This window comes from Lipophrys pholis (genome assembly GCF_963383615.2).
Source record: "Lipophrys pholis genome assembly, chromosome: 22".
Classification (NCBI taxonomy): Eukaryota; Metazoa; Chordata; class Actinopteri; order Blenniiformes; family Blenniidae; genus Lipophrys; species Lipophrys pholis.
In genome coordinates this window covers 272,817-297,346 of record NC_137644.1, presented here as the reverse complement: position 1 = coordinate 297,346, position 24,530 = coordinate 272,817, and the positions used below count along the sequence as shown (strand labels likewise).

The 24,530-nt window shown below is 45.1% G+C and overlaps 3 protein-coding genes across 4 annotated transcripts in view; all 3 read right to left on the bottom strand.

Annotated features, from left to right (window-relative positions):
- The window catches only part of tmcc3 (transmembrane and coiled-coil domain family 3), a 92,626-nt gene extending 89,410 nt beyond the window's left edge, over positions 1-3,216 (bottom strand). The window contains exon 1 of the mRNA XM_080492079.1: positions 2,937-3,216. Coding sequence (XP_080348205.1) covers positions 2,937-2,981 — 45 coding nt within the window. The 5' untranslated portion in view covers positions 2,982-3,216. The remainder of the gene's footprint in view (positions 1-2,936) is intronic.
- A 6,741-nt stretch (positions 3,217-9,957) lies between these two features.
- ndufa12 (NADH:ubiquinone oxidoreductase subunit A12) lies at positions 9,958-15,055 on the bottom strand. Of its 2 annotated transcripts, XR_013936473.1 has the most exons (6): positions 14,954-15,055; positions 14,428-14,513; positions 14,153-14,240; positions 13,476-13,677; positions 12,793-12,887; positions 9,958-11,881 (listed from the first exon to the last, which is right to left on the bottom strand). XR_013936473.1 is itself a non-coding variant. In XM_080491670.1 (4 exons), the coding sequence occupies exons 1-4, from the start codon at positions 15,040-15,042 to the stop codon at positions 13,497-13,499; spliced, it is 444 nt and encodes a 147-aa protein (XP_080347796.1). In that variant the 5' UTR covers positions 15,043-15,055; the 3' UTR covers positions 13,299-13,496. The 2 variants fall into 2 exon arrangements, 1 of the variants encoding a protein (XP_080347796.1); XM_080491670.1 differs by lacking the exons at positions 9,958-11,881; positions 12,793-12,887 and having other exon boundaries at positions 13,299-13,677.
- Positions 15,056-17,597: 2,542 nt separating this feature from the next.
- The window catches only part of fgd6 (FYVE, RhoGEF and PH domain containing 6), a 32,432-nt gene continuing 25,499 nt past the window's right edge, over positions 17,598-24,530 (bottom strand). The window contains exons 15-21 of the mRNA XM_080492248.1: positions 24,440-24,519; positions 20,964-21,282; positions 20,776-20,878; positions 20,065-20,159; positions 19,849-19,977; positions 19,138-19,286; positions 17,598-17,954 (exon numbers count right to left, since the gene is read on the bottom strand). Coding sequence (XP_080348374.1) covers positions 17,912-17,954; positions 19,138-19,286; positions 19,849-19,977; positions 20,065-20,159; positions 20,776-20,878; positions 20,964-21,282; positions 24,440-24,519 — 918 coding nt within the window. The 3' untranslated portion in view covers positions 17,598-17,911. The remainder of the gene's footprint in view (positions 17,955-19,137; positions 19,287-19,848; positions 19,978-20,064; positions 20,160-20,775; positions 20,879-20,963; positions 21,283-24,439; positions 24,520-24,530) is intronic.

Genomic DNA, 24,530 nt, shown 5'->3' with positions numbered 1-24,530 from the left:
GAATGTTTCACTAAAATTGATTTTATGTTGAGATTGTCATAATTTTCAGTACTAAGAAAAACTTTCAAAGGTTATTAAAGCAATATTTGAACAGTCCAGCCACTCAAGATGAAACAGGGCTGTATGTGGCTTCTGAAGTAAATGTATTTATTTATTTTATTATTTATGTTGTATACATCTTTATATACATTATATACATGGTATATGTATGTATATTGTATACGTCTTTATATTGGTTTAGTTATGCAATTTTAAATAAGTACGTTTCTTCCACAACATATTTGGTGTTTGGTTCCTTCAACATTAACTGGTCCTACAATTTATCACATGCCACAATGTAGTATTTAGTACTCCACAATGTATTATTTAGTAATAGACAACGTATTAGAATGCACCATTTAAGGTCTACTTTAAAAAAAAAAAAAAGATGAGGGACATACTTGAGTTCCATCTAACATTTTTTTTTTAATTAATGTTAAAAGTTTTGGTGTAAAAGATGTTTTATCATGATAAATTGAAACATTGGGACTATCAGATGAGACAAGATAATAAATGAAATAATAGAGACAGCTTCTTCCTTTTCCATTTGATTAACGAGCTGCAACTGCTTTGTTTGTGGATAGTTTAATTTAGTTACTGAAGTTTGGCATTTTTGTGTCTTTTCTGTTGTTTTCTTTAATTTCCATGTTAGAATGAAGATTATCCACATGAAAACATGTTAAAGTGCCTGGGGGACAGACGACTCGGAGACATGGACTCTGCAGAGAAACTACTTGATGAGGCTCGACTGGAGGCAGATTAAAGCAATCTGCAGTGTTTCCATGGTAAACAGACGGCGGTGACCACTATGTGTGTGTGTGTGTGTGTGTGTGTGTGTGTGTAGGGGGGGGGGTTAAAGACGACGTCCTGCTGCTCATCCACTCAACTGTTTCCTTGTTTGTGCTGCTGTCATGACAGGAAGAGTCGCATTGTGGAGGAAAGGTTGCATAACTTTTTTTAATGGCATTTTGTTGTGCACACCGGGCCACGTCTCTCACCACACACACACACACACGCACACGCACACACACACACACACACACACACACACACACACGTCCAGGGATCGGCTCAGGGAAGAGTTTTTCTGTTGGGGCTGTAACAAGCGGACATGAGGGAGCGGCTGAGATGGTGGCAGACAGATAAAGTAAGCAGGAGCCCTAACCCTAACCCTAACCCTGACATAATCCTAACCTAGCCCTAACCCTAACCCTGCCATAACCCTAACCTAGCCCTAACCCTAACCCTGCCCTAACCCTAACCTAGCCCTAACCCTAACCTAGCCCTAACCCTGCCCTAACCCTAACCTAGCCCTAACCCTGCCCTAACCCTAACCTAGCCCTAACCCTAACCTAGCCCTAACCCTAACCTAGCCCTAACCCTAACCCTGCCCTAACCCTAACCTAGCCCTAACCCTAACCTAGCCCTAACCCCAACCCTAGCCCTAACCCTAACCTAGCCCTAACCCTAACCTAGCCCTAACCCTGCCCTAACCCTAACCTAGCCCTAACCCTAACCTAGCCCTAACCCCAACCCTAGCCCTCAAACAGTCAGAGAGCAGAGGAACTTCTGACTTTTCTTCATTTTAAGAGATGAAACCTAATCTTGAAAAACCACGGCTGATTGGATTAAACTGCATACAGAAAGCATTCACTGTACAAAAATGGACGTTAAGCAAGAGAATCCTGACTACACAAACACTCCAAACACAACTCCAAGTACATTAACAAATACTAGAATCCATGCAGGGTCATTTCAGATGCTGGCACTTTGCCACATGATGTTGGACACAAACTGTAGAACAACAAACTTCCACTGAGGTGCGTAAAACTGGTTTTGATTCAGAAGCAACATGCAGTCTATCTGGATCTCAGCAGGACAGAACTGGTCAAATCGCAATACAGACATCTATTAACAATGACAACTTCCAAGTTTACTTTTAGTTTAAGTGCAAAGATATAAGTACATCCTGGAAATGATCACATTTATTGTACCTTTTCACTAAATTTGGACTGAAAAATCTACATTTTCCATTAATCAATCTTCTGACCTGCTTTATTCCACCCAGCTGACCATGACTGTCAGTAAATGTTGACACGCTACAGATCTAATCTTTATTTAGAAAACCCATGCACACACAGAGAGAACATGCAAACTCCAGAAGACTTGGACCGGGGATGTTCTCACTGAGAGAGGCGGCGGTGCAAACCACCCCACCCCTGTTCACAGCCCCAACGAAGGATTGATGCAGATTTTTACCACAAACCTCATGAAAGTGCTTTGATGTTAATACTAGCGACGCAACACTGATCTAAGGAGCTCTGCTGCCACCTGCAGGTCAGTTTGACCGCTCAGTGTTATGACCTTTACGTAAACAGAGCAGCTCCCGGTGGCCAAATGTTGAACTGCAGTCACATTGCCAGGTCGTGGAGCGGCCACGTGTTCAACACATTCCTTCTTTGTTCAAACTCAACAAGCAGAGTAAAAATGTTGTGAAACTTGTGTGCCTCAACCTTGAACTTCCTTCATATGGGTGCACACGTGTATTTAATTGCAGGGCTGTAAAAGGGAAAAAAAGCACTCCGCGTATTGTAAAACAACCGTCTTCATGCACAGACCTGCATTCAAAATGTGCAAAGTCATCAGAAGCAGCCGTTGTGGTCGCGTCCAGACGAAGCCCCGGGCCTGAACAGAGCACCACCAGGGGTAAATCAACTGCTTCCCTCCGTGAACCAGCGACTTGTGTGACTCAGGTCAGGTGCTGAGAGCATGGACGCAACAACAGAGCAGCACGTGACGCCGCCACTGACCTCAAGCAGCAAAACCAAACATCTCATTATCGATGGCATCAAGCAGCTAGAAGAGCAAGTGGAGAGCAGGAACCAGTTGAGCTGTACCTCTGTCACATAGATGAGCGGGATAGCACTGTAGTTCTTCCTCATGCTTCCTCTTCCTCACTGCCCGAGGTCAAAGGCCACGCCACAACGTCTTCTGCAGGCTTCCACGCATAAGAGGGAGATCAGGCTGCTCTTTCAGGTTTGGTTACTGAGGAGGAGGAGGAGCGAAGTGTGAGGTTGTCCTCCTCATCCTCTGACTGTGAAGTGTGGAGCTCCCAGCCTGCACTGCAGCACCTCGCCTCGCCTCGTCTCCGTCCCGCCGCTGTTCTCACACACTTCTGCTCTATCAGGAAACTAAACCACCTTAAAAGGCTTGAAGGAGCCGCAGCAGGAATTCTTCTGATCCCTATCAGCCACCCTCCACTGGCCCGGGCACTCTGCACACTGCAACAACAACCTCCACCACCCGTCAGCAGGGGGCAGCGCCACGAGCAGGAAACATAAGGGAAGGAAGGAGTAAAGGAAGGAGTGAAGGAAGGAGTGAAGCAGTGAAGGAGTGTGGGAATGTGGAGTTAGAGCAGGGATCTCCTGCCAGAGTTGCTTTCTGAGGAGGGAACACACTCTGCACCAGGGGTGTGTGTGTGTGTGTGTGTGTGTGTGTGTGTGTGTGTGTGTGTGTGTGTGTGTGTGTGTGTGTGTGTGTGTGTGTGTGTGTGTGTGTGTGTTTGTGTGTGTGGACTCTGCACTCTCTCCCACTCGTTGTCAAAGGTCATATTTACCTGTTTGGATTCTGCTTTTCATCAACTTAAAGGAAGACAATCTATTTTTAGTGCCACTTTATCTCTTTATTACAACTAACGAGTTCACTAAAGGTCTAAAACACTAAAACGTCTCTGCTGCTCATATTCCTTGAGGGAGACATTAGCTTCTCTTCAGCGTCAAATATTCCTTTAAAAACACAAAACAATTGTTCCTTGAGCTGCTTTATACCCTCAGAGGCTTCAGTCCATATGGTTCTCATGTGCCAGAAATACTGTGAACACGCACACACGCACAAACACACTCGCACACACGCACAAACACACTCGCACACACGCACAAACACACTCGCACACACAAACACACAAACACACTCGCACACACGTACACACACACACAAACACACACACACACACACGCACAAACACACACACACAAACACACACACACACACGCACAAACACACACACACAAACACACACACACACACACACACACACACAAAATAGAATCATTGAGGGAGGAGAAACTCCAAACAGAAGGGAGCCAAACCAGGACTTAAAGAGAAGCAGAGCGCCGTGTGTTTAAACTAAAGTCCTCCAGCTGTCCTCTCAGCCTCACTCAGCCCGACGGGCCCTGACGTTGGTGGGAAATGAACGAGTGGGAGGTTTTTAAAGCCAAACAATCAAGGGAGAATCTTAAAATGTGAAAGGCCAGAGGCAGAAAGTGTGACCCGGAGAGCTCAGCCAACGTTTGGAGGACAGGAGAAGAGAACGCTCATTACATCCACTCGGGGGAAGTGGGGCATGAATGATGCAGAGGAGCAAGACAAGAGGACAAAAAGAGGAGCTAAAAGAGGAAGAGGGGAATTCTGATTGGAAGAGGAGGAAAAGGAGGTGAAAGTTAAAAGAACTCAGAGACGACTGGCAGGAAGAGGGAAGAAGCGTCAAGGTGGAGACGTCAGTCTGTATTTCTTTTAATTATGAGAGCTTTAGAATAGAAATACTTTATTAATTCTTTACTCTACGATAACAGCAACAACCTTTCCTCTACAAACAAAAACATAAAAAGGTACATTTAAAGACAAGGCAGAAATTAGGTTAAAAAGAAAATAATGAAATATATTAAAATAATTAAAATCAACCCTTCCTGTGGGCTCTCCACCTTCCTGTGGGCTCTCCACCTTCCTGTGAGCTCTCCACCTTCCTGTGGGCTCTCCACCTTCCTGTGGGCTCTCCACCTGCAGGAAGGTTCTTAATGGGTCAATGTGATCTGGGTGACGGTGCTCAGACTGACACCACCACCACCCAGGAACGGATAAGATGGATGGTTTTATTATAATATTTGATTTTTACTATTTGATTTGAATTCCATCCATCCATCTTCTCCCTGCAGGTGGAGAGCCCACAGGAAGGTGGAGAGCCTACAGGAAGGTGGAGAGCCCACAGGAAGGTGGCGCCCAGCGTGGGACATGAACCCTCTACCTTGAGACTGAGAGTCTCATGCTCTACCTACTGAGCTCGCCGGGGGCTTATAATAAAACATGAAATATAATATTAATTAAAAATTAACAAAAAATCTCCGACTAAAAGGTATAGTATAAAATAATTAAATATGAAATAAATAAAACACAATGGAAATTACTAATATACCAGCCACCCAATACTGGGCTGGTGAGCTGTTGCCTCGGTAGGGGGGTCTGACGCACTAGGCGGCTATTGTTTACCTTTTTTGCTTTGTGTCCATCAATTGAGTCCAACGCTCCGGTAAGATATAAACAATCTCTTTATTTCAGTTAAGTTCTTAAGTTCAATTCTCCAGAGCACAAACCAGAAGTATTTTCCGTTAAACTCCGCCAGAGCGGTCAAAAACCCGTGTGCCCTTCCGGGGTCAACACCTGTCTCCTCCTTCATTGCCCCAATCTATATGCGCATGACGTCAGTGACACACCCACACAGGTCAAACATTTGTACACAATCCAATATCACATTTGGCTCCTACACACCGGCCCCTAATTGACATGGTACAAAAAACAAAAAAAACATGGCAATTCTCAAAACCTAAAGGAGGCAAATATTGTATTGACCACCTTTCATATTTTAGTTCTCATATACCAGACACAGCTTGGAAATTGGCCTTTCAATTATATTGGACTTGGTTTTCAATTTCACAGATCTCACCAAACCATGAGTGTCTGGATGAACATCCAAAACTCTTCCCAAAGGCCAGGATCCCCGTGGAGCAGATGGATCCATAATGGCCACAATATCACCAACAGCAAGGTTCTTTTTCCTTTCATTCCATTTCTGTCTTTGTTGCAGCAATGGTAAGTATTCACGGACCCATCTCTTCCAGAATAGGTCAGAAATGTACTGCACCTGCTTCCACCTTCTTCTTCCATACTGGTCCTGTAGCGAGAAGACTCCAGGAGGAATTGATGGTTTTCCTCTTAGCAGGAGCAGATGATTGGGCGTGAGCGGCTCCAAATCATTGGGATCATCTGACAGTTTGGTGATCGGTCTGTCATTTAAAATAGCTTCAGCTTCACATAACACTGTGGCCAGCCCATCATCATCCAGAGTCTGCTGGAGCAGCACTGAGCTCAAGACCCTTCTCACCAAACGGATCATCCTCTCCCATACACCACCAAAATGGGAGCCTGCAGGTGGGTTAAATGTCCACTTTACTTCAGCCTGCACCAGGTATCCTGCTATTGCTTCCTGGTCCAATTTGGCGAGAGCTTCCCTTAATTCTCGCTCCGCTCCCACAAAGTTTGTTCCATTATCGGACCACAGTTGCTGGACCTGTCCTCTCCGACATGAAACGTCTCAGAGCGTTTATGCATGCATCAGTATCCAATGAAGATGCTACTTCCAGGTGTATGGCTCGACTCGCCATGCAGGTGAATATCACACCATACCTTCTGCAGCAGGATCTTCCTCTTTTTACTTCGATTGGACCAAAGTAATCAACCCCTGTGTTGGTGAAAGGTGGATGGTCGGGTAAAATCCTTGCGGCAGGTAGGTCGGCCATCTTCTGCTGTATTATTTTGCCCTGAAGTGTAACAGGCGCCAAGAATCCCAGTGGGTCGTACACAGAACTGTTGACTGACAGCATTCCACGCCTGGTCAGAGCCCGATGTTTCATTTCCAATCCAAATTTGAAAACATCGGTCTCCACACACCACTGAAGACCAAGCGCTCTTTCCACAGGAAGCTTATCAATATCCAAATCCAACGGTTTCAAATCTTTGGCTCTCATCTCTTCAGGGATGGCTTGCAACACAACACGACCGTTACTTATCCATTTTTCCAAGGCAAAGCCTCCCTTTCCACACAGAGTAATGAGCCCATTTATCAGTTGGATAGCTTCCTTATCTGTGGCTGAGCTCTTCAAGCAGTCATCAACATAGAAGTTCTGTTGGATTGTTTCTACAACATTGGGTGGAAACTCTGGCTGATTGTCTTGGGCAGTTCTTTTTAGAGCGTAGGCTGCACAGCTTGGTGACGAGACAGCTCCAAATAGATGCACCATCATCCTATAAGGCACTGGTTCTTGTGTCATGTCTCCATCAGGCCACCACAAAAAGCGTAGGAAGTCCCGATCCTCTTCCGGCACACACACTTGATGGAACATAGCCCGAATGTCTCCTATGAAGGCAATTGGCTGTTGTCTGAACCTCATCAGGACACCCAGCAATGTGCTTGTGAGATTGGGACCTTGCAGTAACTCTGTGTTGAGGGACACACCTTTGAATGTGGCACCACAGTCGAACACAACCCATAGTGTTCCTTTTCTTGGATGCCGCACTCCATGATGGGGAATATACCAAATTCTTCCATTGTCAAAGTCTCTTTGAACTTCAGGCCCTTGTTCAGCATAACTGCAAGCAGTTATGTTGTTCATATATTTAACATACTCCTGATGGAAGTGCTGGTTCAATTGGAATCTTTTCTTCAGACCTTGTAACCTCTGTTGGGCCACAGCAAAATTATTCGGCAAGTGAACATCTCTGTTCCTAAATGGTAGGTTTACCGTATACTTTCCACCTTGTAATTTTGTAGAGGTTTCCATGATTTTGAGAAACTTTTTGTCTTCCATAGACATTTCCTGTTTGTCAACTTTCTCACAGAAATCATGGTTGTACTGATTCATCAGCAATTCTTCCAAGTTGCTTATTGAAATTCTATTCACTGTGATATTTGGAGCTTCTAGCTCACTATTACCATCCAGCGGCCCGTTAACCACCCAGCCAAGCACGGTTCTGATTGCATATGGGCCATTTCCTTGGCTATTGATGACTTCCCACGGCTCCAGCAGCCTGGGTGCATTGGTACCAATCAACAGGTCAACATTGGCATGAATAGATGGCATGTGAACCTTTGACAGATAAGGCCATTTCAACAGATCTTGAGCTCTTACCATGTCGTCTGTAGTGACTGGCATTTCGTTTTGAGTATAAACTTCAGGGAGAGAATAGAACTGCGAGCTCTCCAAACCGGCCACTTCAAGACTGAACAAGGAATATGCTGAGCTCATCTTTGTTTGACCCATTGTTCGCAGCAGGACTTGGGTTCTTTTTCCAGGGAGGCTTAGGCGATGCATCAGCTGTTCAGAGCAAAATGTTCCTGTGCTGCCCGGATCCAAAAATGCATATGTTTGAATAACAGCATCACCCTTGGCAGCTTTGATCTTAACAGGAAGCACTGACAGCAATGTGCGACCTTCGCCGGCCCCTGTATGTCCACAAGTGGTGTGAGAGAAAGAAATGGGTTCTGGTGTTTCTAATACACGTTCTGGAGAAGTCTTCTTTCCATTTATATGCAACACAGTTGGATGGCTTTGTTTACAAATGTTGCATTTCAATCTTGCTTCGCAGTCACGGCTGATATGACCTCGACGTAGGCAACCAAAACACACTCCTCTCTTCTTCAATAAAAACACTTTGTCCATGTGTCTCTTTTTCTGGAATTGCTTGCAATTGTCCAGTGAGTGTTCCAATGAACAGCAAACACAGTTATCATTTGTTTTCTCCTTTGGTGAGAGTGACTGCTTAACTTCGTTGTGTGCACTTATAGCAGTAACTGTGCTAGCCACCACATTTCCTCTTGTTTTGTTACTGGACTGTAACTTAGGGCGACTTAATGATGTTGTGTTAGAACTGTAGTCTTGCAGATCTCCAAAGAAAGGGTCCGAAAGGATCCTTACATGACGCTCCAAAAACTCCACCATGTCATTGAATCCAGCTCTATACCCAGTAGACTCCATTATGTCATGAGCCTTGCTGCGCCAGCGCTCTCTCAGCTTATATGGCAGCTTCGCCAAGATTGCCTGTATGTTAACTGGCATGTCCAGCTCCTGTACATACTCCAGCTCCTGTACATACTCCAGCTCATCCATGATGTTACAGCAACCTCGTAGGAATAGAGCGAAGCTCTGAAGTGCCTTGGTATCATCTGCTCTAATTGTTTGCCATGACAGAGCCTTGCTGATGTATGCAGTTGCAATTGTGTAAGGATTTCCAAAATGATTTTGCATTAGAGCTTTTGCAACAGCATAGCCATGATCTGCAGTCATATGTTGACAACTTCGCACCAGTTCACGAGGTTGGCCTCAGGTGAATTGCTCCAAGTAATACAAATTGTCCCCTGCAGTTGCTTTGCTTTCCACTCCTTGCTCAAATGCCTTTATGAAAGTCCTGTAGTGCAGAGGATCACCATCAAAAATGGGAATGTCTCTTGGTGGGAGTGTCATTGACCGCTGATGGTTCATGAGAGCTGCTGTGATTTCAGTTTGTGTTCTCATGATCGTCAAAATGTCTTCAGGCATCCGTTGGCTAGTCAGTGACTGAGACTTCATTTCATCTTCTGCAGCTTGTTCTTTTGTTTCCATCCTTTTACCATTGTGTTCCAAGCGTTGTTTTGTTTTACATTTGTTTCCATCTTGTTCCACCAGAGGGTGCTGTTCACTTGTGTTCCAATTGTTTCCACTGTTTTCCACTCGATGTTGTTGTCTTTTACTTGCTGCATTCCATTGCTTTGGTCTCACATCCACAGGTTTATTTTCCAACTGTAACATTTTTGTAACAAGTTCCTCCTCTTGTTGTGCTGTTTGTTTGTCATTGCAATGAGGAAGTATGAACTCTTGGGCAGTGGGGTTTAAAGCTTGTCCATCCTTTGCTCCAATTTTATTGCAGGTACTCTTTGTTTTTGAGTTTGCTTGTGACTGGCACTCTTCATTTGCATCATAAATTTCCATTATTGCTTCTGATGCAGCCAGCTCTGCTTCCAAGTCAAGCATTTCTCTTCTTCTTCTTAGTTTTGCTTCCTCTTGTTCAATAGCATGTCGCTTTTTTAGGACCTTGACACGAGCCAAAACTGCAGCTCTTTCTGCTGCTGCCTTTAGTTTAGCAGATGAAGCACTGGACCTGTTGCTTTTCCGGCTGCTTCTACTGCTTACATTTGACACACTGTCTTCTGCAGAGAGTTCATTTTCACCATTTTGATTTCGCTGTGTGTTTGAATTCATTTGTGTTTCTTTTTCAGTTTGAGAAAGCCATTCATTGACACATGAAAAACACTCATTGTTTGGGATCATTTTTGCTCTAAACCATATTTCATGTTTTTCACCATCTTCAACAGACAATAGACCCTTCAAAGAATCATGAACCCTTTTAGAATCATCACACATCATTTTCAGTTCATCAAGAGCATCCATCACCTTTGTTTTATCACCATTTGACATAAACTCATTCAATTCCCTTCTAATGTTACAGGCTTTATTTAGTTTAGATTTTCTAGTATTTTGTAATTTATCAAGTTTTTCAGAAAAAGCCTTTTCTGTTAATTTAACAGTACGTTTTTCAGTTACCACATTATTAGTATTTTGTTCATTTTCAATGTCCGTGTCCGTCGTCAACGCGCACGCTCCCTCCATTGTAGCAACGTGGCGAAAAGTTCAGTTCAGGTGAGCGCACTGAAAGTAGGTCAACGAGTCACGTGACTCAACGCGATGACGTAATGCTCCGTTTTGATTTTACCGCGCGGGATATAATCACCAATGCATTGGGTTTTTGTGTGCACACATTTTGGCCATCGATGGTGTAGCGCTACACACACCTCTCGTTGGGCGCCTTTTATTCATAAATCCAAGCGATCGTCTACGCAGCGCCGTGATCCAACAGCTCCCGGCACTAGCCCCGTCGTTAGCAACCACACGGCTAACTACGGTGCGATCCGTCATCCCGGGCTGCTCGTCCACACATCAGCTCCCACGATCGTTCCACGACGTCTCCCCAAGGTAGGTCTTGCTTCTGGCTCTTTAATCGGGCAGGTTTTTGACAATATACCAGCCACCCAATACTGGGCTGGTGAGCTGTTGCCTCGGTAGGGGGGTCTGACGCGCTAGGCGGCTATTGTTTACCTTTTTTGCTTTGTGTCCATCAATTGAGTCCAACGCTCCGGTAAGATATAAACAATCTCTTTATTTCAGTTAAGTTCGTAAGTTCAATTCTCCAGAGCACAAACCAGAAGTATTTTCCGTTAAACTCCGCCAGAGCGGTCAAAAACCCGTGTGCCCTTCCGGGGTCAACACCTGTCTCCTCCTTCATTGCCCCAATCTATATGCGCATGACGTCAGTGACACACCCACACAGGTCAAACATTTGTACACAATCCAATATCACATTTGGCTCCTACAACTAATATACCCGAAAATTCTATTTAATTAAATAAACAAAATATAAGTTAATCAATGAAGTTTAAACAAGTAAAATATCCATAAAAGGCACTAGGTGTGTCAGATACATGTTAAATATATGGTAAAAAGGATTAGTATTATCAATAAATACCCCCTCAAAAAGTGTTTTCTTGTCCATATTCAAGTGAAATGTCTGTTTCATGTTCATGTTGGCAGCTGACAAACTCTCTGCTTCATTTCCTGAGCTTCACTCAGACACATCGTCTGTTCACTGGAGGCAAATGTAAGATTTGCCCTCATCAAATGTCACTTCCAGCTCATTGCTCCTCAGAATTTAAAGATGGAAGTGAGACACGAAATTTGACTTCCCAACAAATGACGCCCCCTGGTGGCTTTTATGTGTCAGCTCATCTAGCTGATTCTTACATTGCCATGGCAGTCTTCCTCTCCTGCTCCTCCTCCTCCTCTTTCATCTTCCTCCTCCTCCAAACTCTCCCCTCGAGGAAACAGTGATGAGACAGCGAGTCTCCTCATTTAACAGCTCAGATCTGTGAAATGAAGCAGCAGAAGTCAGCAGCGGAGAGACAAACACTCTGGAAGAGGAAGATTCCCTCTTAAACAGCGCTGATGTACAGATCAGCACTTTAAATACCATGGAATCTCTTTTTAAAGGATCAATATTCACATTGTTCTTCTTATTTTAGATTAACCTTTAAAGGTTTTTAGCAAACAAATATTTTTAGAATTTTAGCCACTTTAAACATAATAAAGCTGATAATGTGATAAAATAGTAAAAATAATTGAGTATGAATATAACTACGTAATCCACAATACTTTTAATATGCAAACTGCACATAATCATGTCTATTTATGTCTATCAGGCCTATTTATGGATGTTTAGATATCGGCTGCAGTTTCTACTTTTTCTTTGTATTTTTTAACCTCTTTTCACTCACACATTTAATTGTTTCTCTACATTTGATCTTCTTCTCTGTCCTTGTTAGACGCTTTAATACCCAACCATGCATTATACAGATAAAGAAATTCACCCAACAGTTCAGCTGCTATAATAATTAACAAGCCAATAATGAATAACTTTTTCAATTGTTGTAAAAATGTTAATAAAAGATTGGCTCAAATATTCTATTGCACTATAGATTGTATACATTTTAGCTTGTTATAATTAAAAACTATCACACTGTTGGACATTATTATTATTACTACGTTGTATAATAATACAACATCAGACATACATCAGAGAAATCAAATAGCTATAATCATGTAAATAACTGTCAACATCAGTTCACTGAAAAAATAAAGGCATCAATCAGACATCTACTGTCAATTTACCTAAAAGAAATTTAAACTCAAGAGAAATTTTGACCAAGCTGCTCGTTAAAATGCTGAAATAAATGACAGTGTTGAAATAGTGTAGATAAGAAGCAAGCAAAGCACAAACCTCTCGTTCAGTCCAACTTGAGCTCAGAGCTTCTGCTGCTTCACTTCAGTGGGAAAAACTGCAACGCAGCAACTTTGTCCCAGCTGAGAGTAATCCTGCAGGGATTAACACACACACACACACACACACACACACACACACACACACACACACACACACACACACACACACACACACACGCGCACACACACACACACACACACACACACACACACACACACACACACACACACACACCTAGTTATACTTTCATATTTCCTCTTTCCATTAAACTAGAAAACTTTGTTCAAGTTAAAAAGTTACTTCACTTAGTTGAACTTACTCTGAGTTAACTGTCCCTCTACATTCAAATTTAACTCAAATGATTACACGTCTTGTTCCAAACTTTCATTAACATTCAGTTTGCACCGAGTGAAAGCCATTTCCTGTCACTTTGTCACCTTGAAGACGTTTCTGAGCCTCAGCATGTGTCTGAACGCTCAGGAGAAGAAAGAATTCATTTGATTTCAACAACGAGAAACAACTTTAATCTGCACTGAAGCCAAGTGGAGATTTTAAATCAGACACGACAATCGTTACTCATCCTGCCAGATAAATTACAGAAAGGAACTCCCACCATAAACATGAGCATAGATATTTTATTGAGGACATGTGAGATACAGTGGCAGGAAATCAGAATTTACAGTGTTTGAAAAGCAGTCAGTTCACTTGGCCGCAGCCTGGGGGGGAACCCACTCCTGGATCTTCTTGCGGGTTGTGGGGAACGGCACGTACTGCTGCGGGCTGCCGCTCGTGTTGAACTGGTGGACCTCAGCCAGGAACTTCTTGGGCTCTGGGGGGTGTGTGGTGGGCGGGTCGTCAGTAATGCAGTGCAGCCAGCGATGCCTGAAGGAAGACACAGGGTTTGTTTTGGGGGTTTTTGGTGACTCCCCCCCACATTAATCCTATTCCTAGGACGCGTGTCTGGAGCATCACGACTCCGGTAAAACCTGTCTGGCTGTCTCTGCTGGATCTAATGAAGGATCCTTATCAATCATTCACAAGTGTTGGGATTAGGAGGTTTTCTTGCATCAATCAGTCCCCAACTGATTAAATTCAATCAATATATAATCCTTTAACTATACTTTACATCATCTCTCTTTACTCAATCAATTTAAGGGCTTTCATACATTTTGTCCTCTAGTTTTAATCTTATACATTTATCTTCTCGCTTGTGCAATAGAATATAAATGGATTGGCATTTTGTTTCCGTTAGGTGTCTTATTCTTGTTGTTTATTTACTAAACTTATATTGATATACGTGTTTTAGTGCGCTGCATAATGAGAATAAAGCTTTTCTATCTATTTTTACATGTCGCACCATTCAGCAGGAACCATGCTGCCGTCCACATCCCACACTGTTCTCTTTCCATTCATCTCTGTGGTGTAGATCACCCAGCGGTGGCGTCCTGCACACAAAGGAAGAAATATCCAACAAATTGTTTTAACTTTAACATCTTTAAAAACAAAAACTCAGATCAATATCAAGGAGAAGCTAAAACATTTAAACCTGGTGTAGTTTTAAATACGTGTGAATCCACTCTCACCTTCACTTTTTTACATCTAAGGTAAAGTATTAATGGGAAATCAACTCACCAAAGAAGTAGTGCTTGTTGTCTTCATAGTATTTGTTTCCATATTTGTCCACTCCCACCAAAGCTCCTGTTTTTATGTCATTAGCTCTGCAAACAAAAAGACGTTAACATCAGGTATAACGCAGTTACATTACGAAGTATATGTGAATGCTCAGATCAAGATGCTTTTATAAACTGTGAAAGTGGAAATCCTGAAACTCCTTCAAGTTTTCATTAAAACATTTCAATTAGACTTTGATTTTCGCTTAAATTCAGATTTTTTTTTTTACAAAGCTGGGCTGAAAAAACTCCAACTCGAATATGAGCACGATATAACTAATTTATTCATTTTGAAGTGTTTAATGTTGTCTTGAGCAAATCAATGACATTTTAATCAGATTGTGTGCCTCTTCGTTAGCTGTCAACATGCTAACTGGGATTAGCTTCACTAACAGCCTCCAGGCAGCAGATTAAAAGTCAGATTTTAGTCTGATCGAACTTCTCCTGAAGCCCCTGAAACCACGAAGAGATGTTTTAATGAAACAGACCTGAAGAACTGCAGCAGAAGCCCCCGGACTCCTCCGTGACCTCCGATCTGCCCCAAAGCTCTCCGGACCACAGTCACATACTCCGCCATGTTCACACGGAACTGATTCAGGGACGGACACGGACCGCAGCACCGCATGGAGATCCGGGCGGAAACTGCACCCACAACCGGAGCTTCCGCGTGACTTTTAATCACAAATTTAAATTGTTCTTTTTTCCAAAGAATTTGATCTGTTGCCTTTTATTTGCACAGAAACAAGAACAAAACTGACCGCAAGGCCAAGGGGAGGGGAAATGAGGGGAAACGTCCATATCTGGAATTCATCAGGTTTTTACACCCTCAAGGTCACACTGTGTGAACAGAACAGAACAGAACAGAGTAGAACAGAGCAGAGCGGAATAGAATAGAACAGAACAGAGCAGAGAAGAACAGACTAGAATGCTTTATACTTCCAAAAAGCTCTTGCTGGCAGTGCAAAATAACTTATACAAATAACGATAAAGAAATAAATTAATAGCAAAAGTCAGATTTAGGAGATTTGATTACTTGAGGACAGAAATTTCTGTATTTAATGTAACGTGTGTGTGTGTGTGTGTGTGTGTGTGTCCAGGCATTTTATTCTCTCTAACTTCTTTTGACTTGTTCTATTCCATTTTGTATTTTGACTGATTTTGCCAGTGTGGATTGATGATTAGTGGTAAGTATAGTACAAACATGTTGCTGGTTTTATTCTCGATGCCTGAGTTATTTGAGTTTTAAAGTACATAAATTTGATCAGTGTGACGGAGGCAGATTTTATTCCTCCAAGCAGAATGAAGATACATGAACCAGAGAAGTTTCTTTCTCTGCTCCTGGAGACAGAAGGGAAGTAAATCATGAAGCTGCAGACGAGTTAAAGCTTCATCTTCTCGGGGCTTGGATCACAAAGCAAAGAGAAGCTGTGATGACAGACATGAACTCCCACTCATCAGTCTGCGCTCTGGAATTAAACCGACAGATTCTTTATCATAAAAGCTCCACCGCTCTGGCTTCTCCTCCTTTACAGAAACGACACCAAGCTTACTCACATATATATTTTATTAAAAAACTGTTGCCTGACAGTTTAGAAAATGATGTTTACAAGAGTCTCTAACTCTGATAGAGTGGATGTTTACAAAAGTTAATGTACAATCATGAAGAGATCCGTCGCTCTGCAGAGGCAGATTTATTCTCACTCGCTTTGACGGGAAAATGAAGCTGTGCAACATCATCAGTGGGCAGAGCACAAACACATTAAAAATAAGTTTTATTCCTTCACTACACACACAAAATAAAGATTTCTCTTCCTAAAACTTCAGATTGAAAAAAGAAAAAATCCTAATTTTAAAAGCGCTATGTGATTCCATGTATGTGCATTAGGCGGCAGTAGTGAGTCGATGCAGTTTGTCTTCAGTCCAGCTTTAGTTAGTAAGTTAAAAAGCTCCAGCATGTGTTTACAATTCATTCTCCTGCAGGAGAATTTACACGCCTGGAAAGGCTTGAGCTAACTGCTTAGCATGCTAACTTCAAACGTTGTATATTGAACTTTAAAAACAACTTCCTCAGCTGTGAAACGACAAACTTTTATTATTTTTTTTTTCAATTATCTTCCAAAGTTTTGAATTTATAAAAAGTGCATATTGCGCCTTTAAAACACGTCGATTCCATAACAGATCAACTTTCCAGCTGATTGATTCACTTCCTGAATTCTCACGATGAAACATCTGGGACTGAAGACAGACGACAATCTGGATTATAAATCCTGACAGATTGGGACGAGCGGGTCATGGCGTTAACCCCGTGAAGAGAAGCAGAACGACGAAGTACCCTGGAAACAAACTGTGCCGAGGTGAGCACAGCCGCAACACCTCCAACGTCTTCCTCTAAAAACGTCCTCCACACATTCCCTCAGTGTTTGCTCATAAAAAAGAAGCTTTTGTTGGATTAAAAAGAAAAAAGGTTTGAATGGAAACTTTTCCAAACTCCTCTCCCAAACAGCAGCGGCAGCCATCAATAACTCCTCCTCTGGTATAAATATCAGCTCTCAGCTCCGCACCACCGGGACAAATGTCCCTCATATTCACAGAATGGCTCTGGGCCATTTGTGACGTGTCTCCAGGGAGGAAGACGTCAGGGGAAGGTGAAGGTGTCCACATGATTCCAGTTGGCTCCAGGAGTGTAAACGGTGATCGCAAAACTCACTTTTATTCTCTAACTTTCTTCAGCAGAACTGAATAAACACAACATCTCACAGAGTTCCACAAACTGAACACAGAAACACTGGAACCTGTTTGGTCGTCTGGACTGTGTCGCCTTCACATTGATAGGAAGCAATGGTGGGATGAACACGCACGCACGCACGCACGCACGCACGCACGCACGCACGCACGCACGCACGCACGCACGCACGCACGCACGCACGCACGCACGCACGCACGCACGCACGCACGCACGCACGCACGCACGCACGCACGCACGCACGCACGCACGCACGCACACACACACACACACACACACACACACACACACACACACACACACACACACACACACACACACACACACACACACACACACACACACACACACACACACACACACACGTAAATAAACAGGATTTCCAATTCTATAAGATTTCCACCAAACAAACTGGTAGTTTTTGTGGAGTTTATCGATGTGTGTGTGTGTGTGTGTGTGTGTGTGTGTGTGTATCTTCACACTGAGCCGCTTCCTTCTCAGACGACCGCTCGCTCTCACTTCCACAATACATGCTTCTGGACTTGACCTTTGACCCCTGGCAGCTCTCAGTGCGACTTGGAGATTGAGCCTGGGGGGTGGGGGGGTTCTGCTCCGTCCCCCTGAAGTCCTGAGCCGCTCCCTGGGGGCGGGATGTGAAGATGGAGGGACGGCAGCTCATGGACTTCACTGTGACAAGGAGGGACTACTGTTCAAGAATCATGGCCTCCTGGAAGGCTTCAATCCATCTGTAGGGGTGAAACACCAAAACAAGCATTAAAATGATGAACATGACTGAACACTGCCCCCCGATGGACAACACAGGAATGACTTCTATCATACTGAGTGACTCTTTAAGGTCGTTTGAGCAGAACAGTCTGAATCAATGAAAACTGGAAAAAATAATCAGTAGAATTAGTCAAACCTGTTCTTAACAAGAATATAATTGTCAGTATTTTCATATTAATGAGTTTTTTCTGTATTAATCTGATGTGTCTCAGTTAAGCTGGTGTGTATTTTAGTATCAGTGTGAAACCAAAATTAATGTTTTCTCTTCTTGTGTGAATTCTGCTTCAAAAACTGTTTTACATGTAAGTTTATTGAAATGGTTTTGAGTTCTGTTGTTCAGTGCAGGTTCAGTTTCCAATGCTTGAGTTTAAGGTGGTTGAGTTTCACTGCAGTAAAGTGATTGTATGTTAGCTCAGTTGTCCAGATCAATTTACTGATAAACCTCCCTAGTATTACGAGAAAACATCTCTTCACTCGACAAGAATCAGGTTGCTGTCTGACGGCTCTGTAGCCCCAACTAGTGGTGGACGGCAGCTTTACAGTTACTTTCAGTCAGTTTGAGTCTGAAGGCTGAAATATGCTTGATGGCAAATACTCAGATACAGACGAAGCCTTCCGTCTGTCTTCTGCTTTCATTCTGTAAAAGTTTGTTCCCAGGAGTTTAACCAGAGTAATACCACTGATGACCTGTGGGGGCAGGATTATGTAGTGTGTAAATCTAAACATACCAACAAATGTACAATATTTCCTCAAATGGAAATCAGGACGAAGAAGCTTCAGGTGACTTGTTCAGACAGTTTTCAAACGTCTTTACCAGAAACATTAAAAACAAAGGACAATAATTATCACACAGACCAGAACTTAAACACGACAACTTTAAACTACAACTGGGAACACAAACACTGATTTTAAGAGTTTGGAACCTGACTTATGGATGTTTGGATTAGAAACATTGTCCCACATGAAACAATTAACATGCACCGCCCCCTACTGAATGTATTGATTCAGAACAACTTCTGAACCACAGAGACGGATTTCCATGTGTGAAGGATGCATCGCCGTGACATCGTTTCTGTTTGGAACATAGACATCGTGTCAACTTGGCAGTGGTTGTAATGTTCTGGCTGATGACAGCAGCGCTACCTTTGAGCCGTGGGGATGTCGTCGGCCTTGAAGATGTAGAACAGTGTGTTCTTGTGGTAAAGCTTGAACTGCAGCTTCTGGGCCGGACCGCTCTTCTCCTCCCTCAGGAAGAAGCCCAGCAGAGGCTGACTCTCCAGCGCCGCCACGTCCTGAACACACACACACACACACACACACACACACACACACACACACACACACACACACACACACACACACACACACACACACACACACACACACACACACACACACACACACACACACACACACACACACACACACACACACACACACGTCAGAGGTTGCATGCATGTCGACAGGAAGAGGGGACAGCAGGATGCGGGGACAGGAGGAAGTGGGGACAGCAGGAAGTGGGGACAGCAGGAAGCAGGGACAGCAGGAAGTGGGACAGCAGGAAGTGGGGACAGCAGGAAGCAGGGACAGCAGGAAGTGGGACAGCAGGATGCGGGGACAGCAGGAAGTGGGGACAGCAGGAAGCAGGGACAGCAGGAAGTGGGGACAGCAGGAAGCAGGGACAGCAGGAAGAGGGGACAGCAGGATGCAGGGACAGGAGGAAGTGGGGACAGCAGGAAGTGGGGACAGCAGGAAGCAGGGACAGCAGGAAGTGGGGACAGCAGGAAGAGGGGACAGCAGGAAGCAGGGACAGCAGGAAGTGGGGACAAGAGGAAGCGGGGACAGCTGACGTACCTCGCTGGCTGCGTAGGTGTACAGGACCTTGTTCTTGATGACGAACCAGAGACGTTTCCACTGCTTCTTGTTTCCTTTGGAGCGGTTTAAGTAGCCGCTCATGGACGAGTTCTCCGTGTTGGCGGACACCTGCATTAAACCACCACAGGGGGGCGTTAAAAACACGTAAAGCAGGAGACCGATGTGACCCAGCTGAAGATGAAGACAAGCCATAACCTCTTTCAGTGCAGCAGGAATCTTCTTCTGCTTCCTGGTGAAGGAAAAAGCTCCGGACTTGATGGGAGAAACAGACGAGGAGGCGCAGCGGTCACCTGTACCACCCCGGGAAGACAAGAAGTACACTCACAACTCTGGGACTGTAACAACAAACATTCTCTTTACAGAGATCTGAGAAAATCTTCTTAACTTCTAATTCATATTTAACATTTAAATTCATCCGAACAGGGAACCAGCATCTGGTAAATACAACAGAAGCTGAGGAGCCAATGAAGGACAGACCATACTTATTGTAAATATAATTCTTTTGTTTTCTGTGCTTCTTTTTAGTCATTTTTATATTTTTGCTTAAACTTAATATATTTACATTCAAATATTTATGATTTTCCGCCAACTACCACAAGAGTGAGCTCACATACCAACGATTTGAAAAGCGACAATTTATAATCACCATTTTCAAACTACAAAATGTCATGTTACATTTACTGCAAATTGTAAAATGTACTTGCTGCATGGACATATAGTGTCTCTAGTTTTAAGTAATTTTCTTCCTAAGTTTAGTGTTTGTGTCTTACATTTGGGTTGCCCTTTGTTGCAAGGTCACCAAGTTAAACAAAACCAGCAGCAGGTCTGAATCTTGTTCCAGAAGAAAGCGTGGCTCTGTGAAGTGTGATGATTGTTGCTTTGCTCAGATCTGATTGGTGGACTCACTGTTCTCCTGCAGCTTGGCGAAGCAGTGGTCACACACTCGAGCCGGCTGGTTCTTCAGGTACTCCAGGTAGTACTTGTTGGTGGAGCAGGCCTGACACACCACCTGCAATAGGAAGGTGGAGGTTATTACTCCGGGCGCTGCGGGAGCCAGAGGGGGCACCAGAGGGGGCGCCAGAGGAGGCACCGACCTTCCCGCAGGCGCGGCAGTGATGCCTCCTCCAGGTGAGGGTGAACTCGCAGGTGCAGATCATGCACATGGTGGCTCGCAGGTCGGGGATCCAGATCGGAGCCTTGGAACCCAACGGAGCGCCGCTGTCGACGGTGCCCTCCGAGGCCTGGGCAGAGACACACTGAGGGTCAGGGTTAGTGACACTCACACTCGCACACGCACTCTCCAGCCTCACCTCCTCCTGACTGCGGCTGGAGATGAAGGTGATCTTCTTCTTGGTGTAGTCGTCGATGGCCTTGGCGATGGCCTCCAGCCACTCGTCTCGCTCTGTGGCCGAGCTGCAAACACATTCAGCAGACACACATTCACAACAGTGTGTGTTCCAGTGATCCCCCCGGTGGTGACTCACTGCATTACACTACTGTACTGATACATCATGTCCTTTAAAACTCCACCAGCAGAGCAGCAGGGGGTGGAACTGAGAGACTCTACCAGACACATAACTTTGATTTAACTTTCAAGAGTCATGTTGTCCAACTTCACCTGCTCCTCCTGTTCATCTCCTCCTCCTGTTCACCTCCTCCTCCTATTCACCTCCTCCTCCTCCTGTTCATCTCCTCCTCCTCCTGTTCACCTCCTGTTCTCCTCCTCCTCCTGTTCACTTGTTCCTCCTGTTCACCGCCTCCTCCTCCTCCTGTTCACCTCCTCCTCCTCCTGTTCTCCTCCTGTTCACCTCCTCCTCCTGTTCACCACCTCCTCCTGTTCTCCTCCTGTTCACCATCTCCTCCTGTTCACCTCCTCCTCCTGTTGTTCCTCCTGTTCACCACCTCCTCCTGTTCTCCTCCTCCTCCTCCTGTTCATTTCCTCCTCCTCCTGTTCTCCTCCTCCTCCTCCTGTTCACCACCTCCTGTTCATCTCCTCCTCCTGTTCACCTCCTCCTCTTCTCCTGTTCACCTCCTCCTCCTGTTCATCTCCTCCTCCTGTTGTTCCTCCTGTTCTCCTCCTCCTCTCCTCCTGTTCACCTCCTCCTCCTGTTCACCTCCTCCTCCTCCTGTTCACCTCCTCCTCGTGTTCCTCCTGTTCACCTCCACCTCCTGTTCTCCACCTCCTCCTCCTCACCTTTTCTTCCTGTTCTCCTCCTCCTCCTCCTGTTCTCCTCCTCCTTCTCCTGCTCACCTCCTCCTCCTCACCTTTTCTTCCTGTTCTCCTCCTCCTGTTCATCTCCTCCTCCTGTTCTCCTCCTCCTCCTGTTCCTCGCCTCCTCCTGTTCCTCCTGTTCTCTGCCTCCTCTTGTTCCTCCTGTTCTCCTCCTCCTGTTTACCTCCTCCTCCTGTTCACCTCCTCCTCCTTTTCACCTCCTCCTCCTGTTCATCGCCTCCTCTTGTCCCTCCTGTTCTCCTCCTCTTCTTGTTCACCTCATCCTACTGTTCCTCCTGTTCTCCTCCTCCTCCTGTTCACCTCCTCCTCCTGTTCACCTCCTCCTTCTGTTCTTCGCCTCCTCTTGTTCCTCCTGTTCACCTCCTCCTCCTCCTGTTCTCCTCCTGTTCACCTCCTCCTGTTCTCCTCCTCCTCCTGTTCATCATCTCCTCCTGTTCCTCCTGTTCTCCTCCTCCTCTCCTCCTGTTCACCTCCTCCTCCTGTTCACCTCCTCTTGTTGTTCCTCCTGTTCTCCACCTCCTATTCCTGTTCACCTCCTCCTCCTCCTCACCTTTTCTTCCTGTTCTCCTCCTCCTGTTCACCTCCTCTTCTTGTTCACCTCCTCCTCCTGTTCACCTCCTCTTGTTGTTCCTCCTGTTCTCCACCTCCTATTCCTGTTCACCTCCTCCTCCTCACCTTTTCTTCCTGTTCTCCTCCTCCTCCTGTTCACCTCCTCCTGTTCATCACCTCCTCTTGTTCCTCCTGTTCACCTCCTCTTCTTGTTCACCTCATCCTCCTGTTCACCTCCTCCTCCTGTTCACCTCCTCCTCCAGTTCACCTCCTCCTCCAGTTCATCGCCTCTTGTTCACCTCCTCCTCCTCCTGTTCATCACCTCCTCTTGTTCCTCCTGTTCTCCTCCTCCTCCTGTTCACCTCCTCCTCATGTTCTTCCTGTTCACCTCCTCCTCCTGTTAACCTCCTCCTCCTCCTGTTCACCTCCTCCTCGTGTTCCTCCTGTTCACCTCCTTCGCCTGTTTACCTCCTCCTCGTGTTCCTCCTGTTCACCTCCTCCTCCTGTTCCTCCTGTTCACCTCCTCCTCCTGTTCCTCCTGTTCACCTCCTCCTCCTCACCTTTTCTTCCTGTTCTCCTCCTCCTCCTCCTGTTCATCTCTTCCTCCTGTTCACCTCCTCCTCCTGTTCACCTCCTCTTGTTCCTCCTGTTCATCGCCTCCTCTTGTTCCTCCTGTTCTCCGCCTGCTCTTGTTCCTCCTGTTCTCCACCTCCTCCTCCTGTTCACCTCCTACTCCTGTCCATCTCCTACTCCTGTTCACCTCCTCCTCCTCACCTTTTCTTCCTGTTCTCCTCCTCCTCCTCCTGTTCTCCTCCTCCTCCACCTGTTCACCTCCTCACCTTTTCTTCCTGTTCATCTCCTCCTCCTGTTCATCGCCTCCTCTTGTTCCTCCTGTTCTCCTCTTCTTGTTCACCTCATCCTACTGTTCACCGCCTCCTCCTGTTCACCTCCTCCTCCTGTTCATCGCCTCCTCTTGTTCCTCCTGTTCTCCTCTTCTTTTTCACCTCATCCTACTGTTCACCTCCTCCTCCTGTTCACCTCCTCCTCCTGTTCATCGCCTCCTCTTGTTCCTCCTGTTCTCCTCCTCCTCCTGTTCACCTCCTGTTCTTGTTCACCTCATCCTACTGTTCCTCCTGTTCACCTCCTCCTCCTGTTCACCTCCTCTTCTTGTTCACCTCATCCTACTGTTCCTCCTGTTCACCTCCTCCTGTTCTCCTCCTCCTCCTCCTGTTCTCCTCCTCCTCCTGGTCTGGTCGGTCCAGAAACCTTCAGTATTCTAAGTTTCTAGCTCCTCCTTGATTTTCCTCATTTGAATATTGGATCATTGGAGCTACATTCAGAATCTGCTGTGTCTGTGTGAGCTGGACTGGCTCCACCCACACATGCCCATCTTGGGAAGAGGAGGAAGTACTTCCTCTGGTGGTGCCATGTGCCAGAGCAGAGCTGCCTAATTGTGGGAGGAGTCAAAGGGAGGGCCTACCTTGATTGGGATTGGCTAAACCCCCGATGACACTATATAGGGTTTGATTTCTGATTGGCTGGTTGGAGCAACACACTTTTTAAAACCTGGAACAAGCCAGGGACAGAGAGGACAGACTGTCTTCACTTCTGGGACGTCAGTCCATGTATGGGGACGAGTAGTACTGCTGGAGAACCTCGAGGAAGTGGAGTTTTATTAATATGACATTTTTAAACTCTTGATGTTTGGAGGCGTTAACATTGTGAGCAGCCCTGAAGTGGATCAAGTGTTCTGAAGATGGATGAATGGCGGGGTTAAGAAGATCTGACCTGGCAGACAGGATGAAGGAGCGCTCCACGCTCTCGATGTTCAGCTCGTTCTGATAGGCCTCCTGACTCGGCTTGCTCACCTGGAAAACAC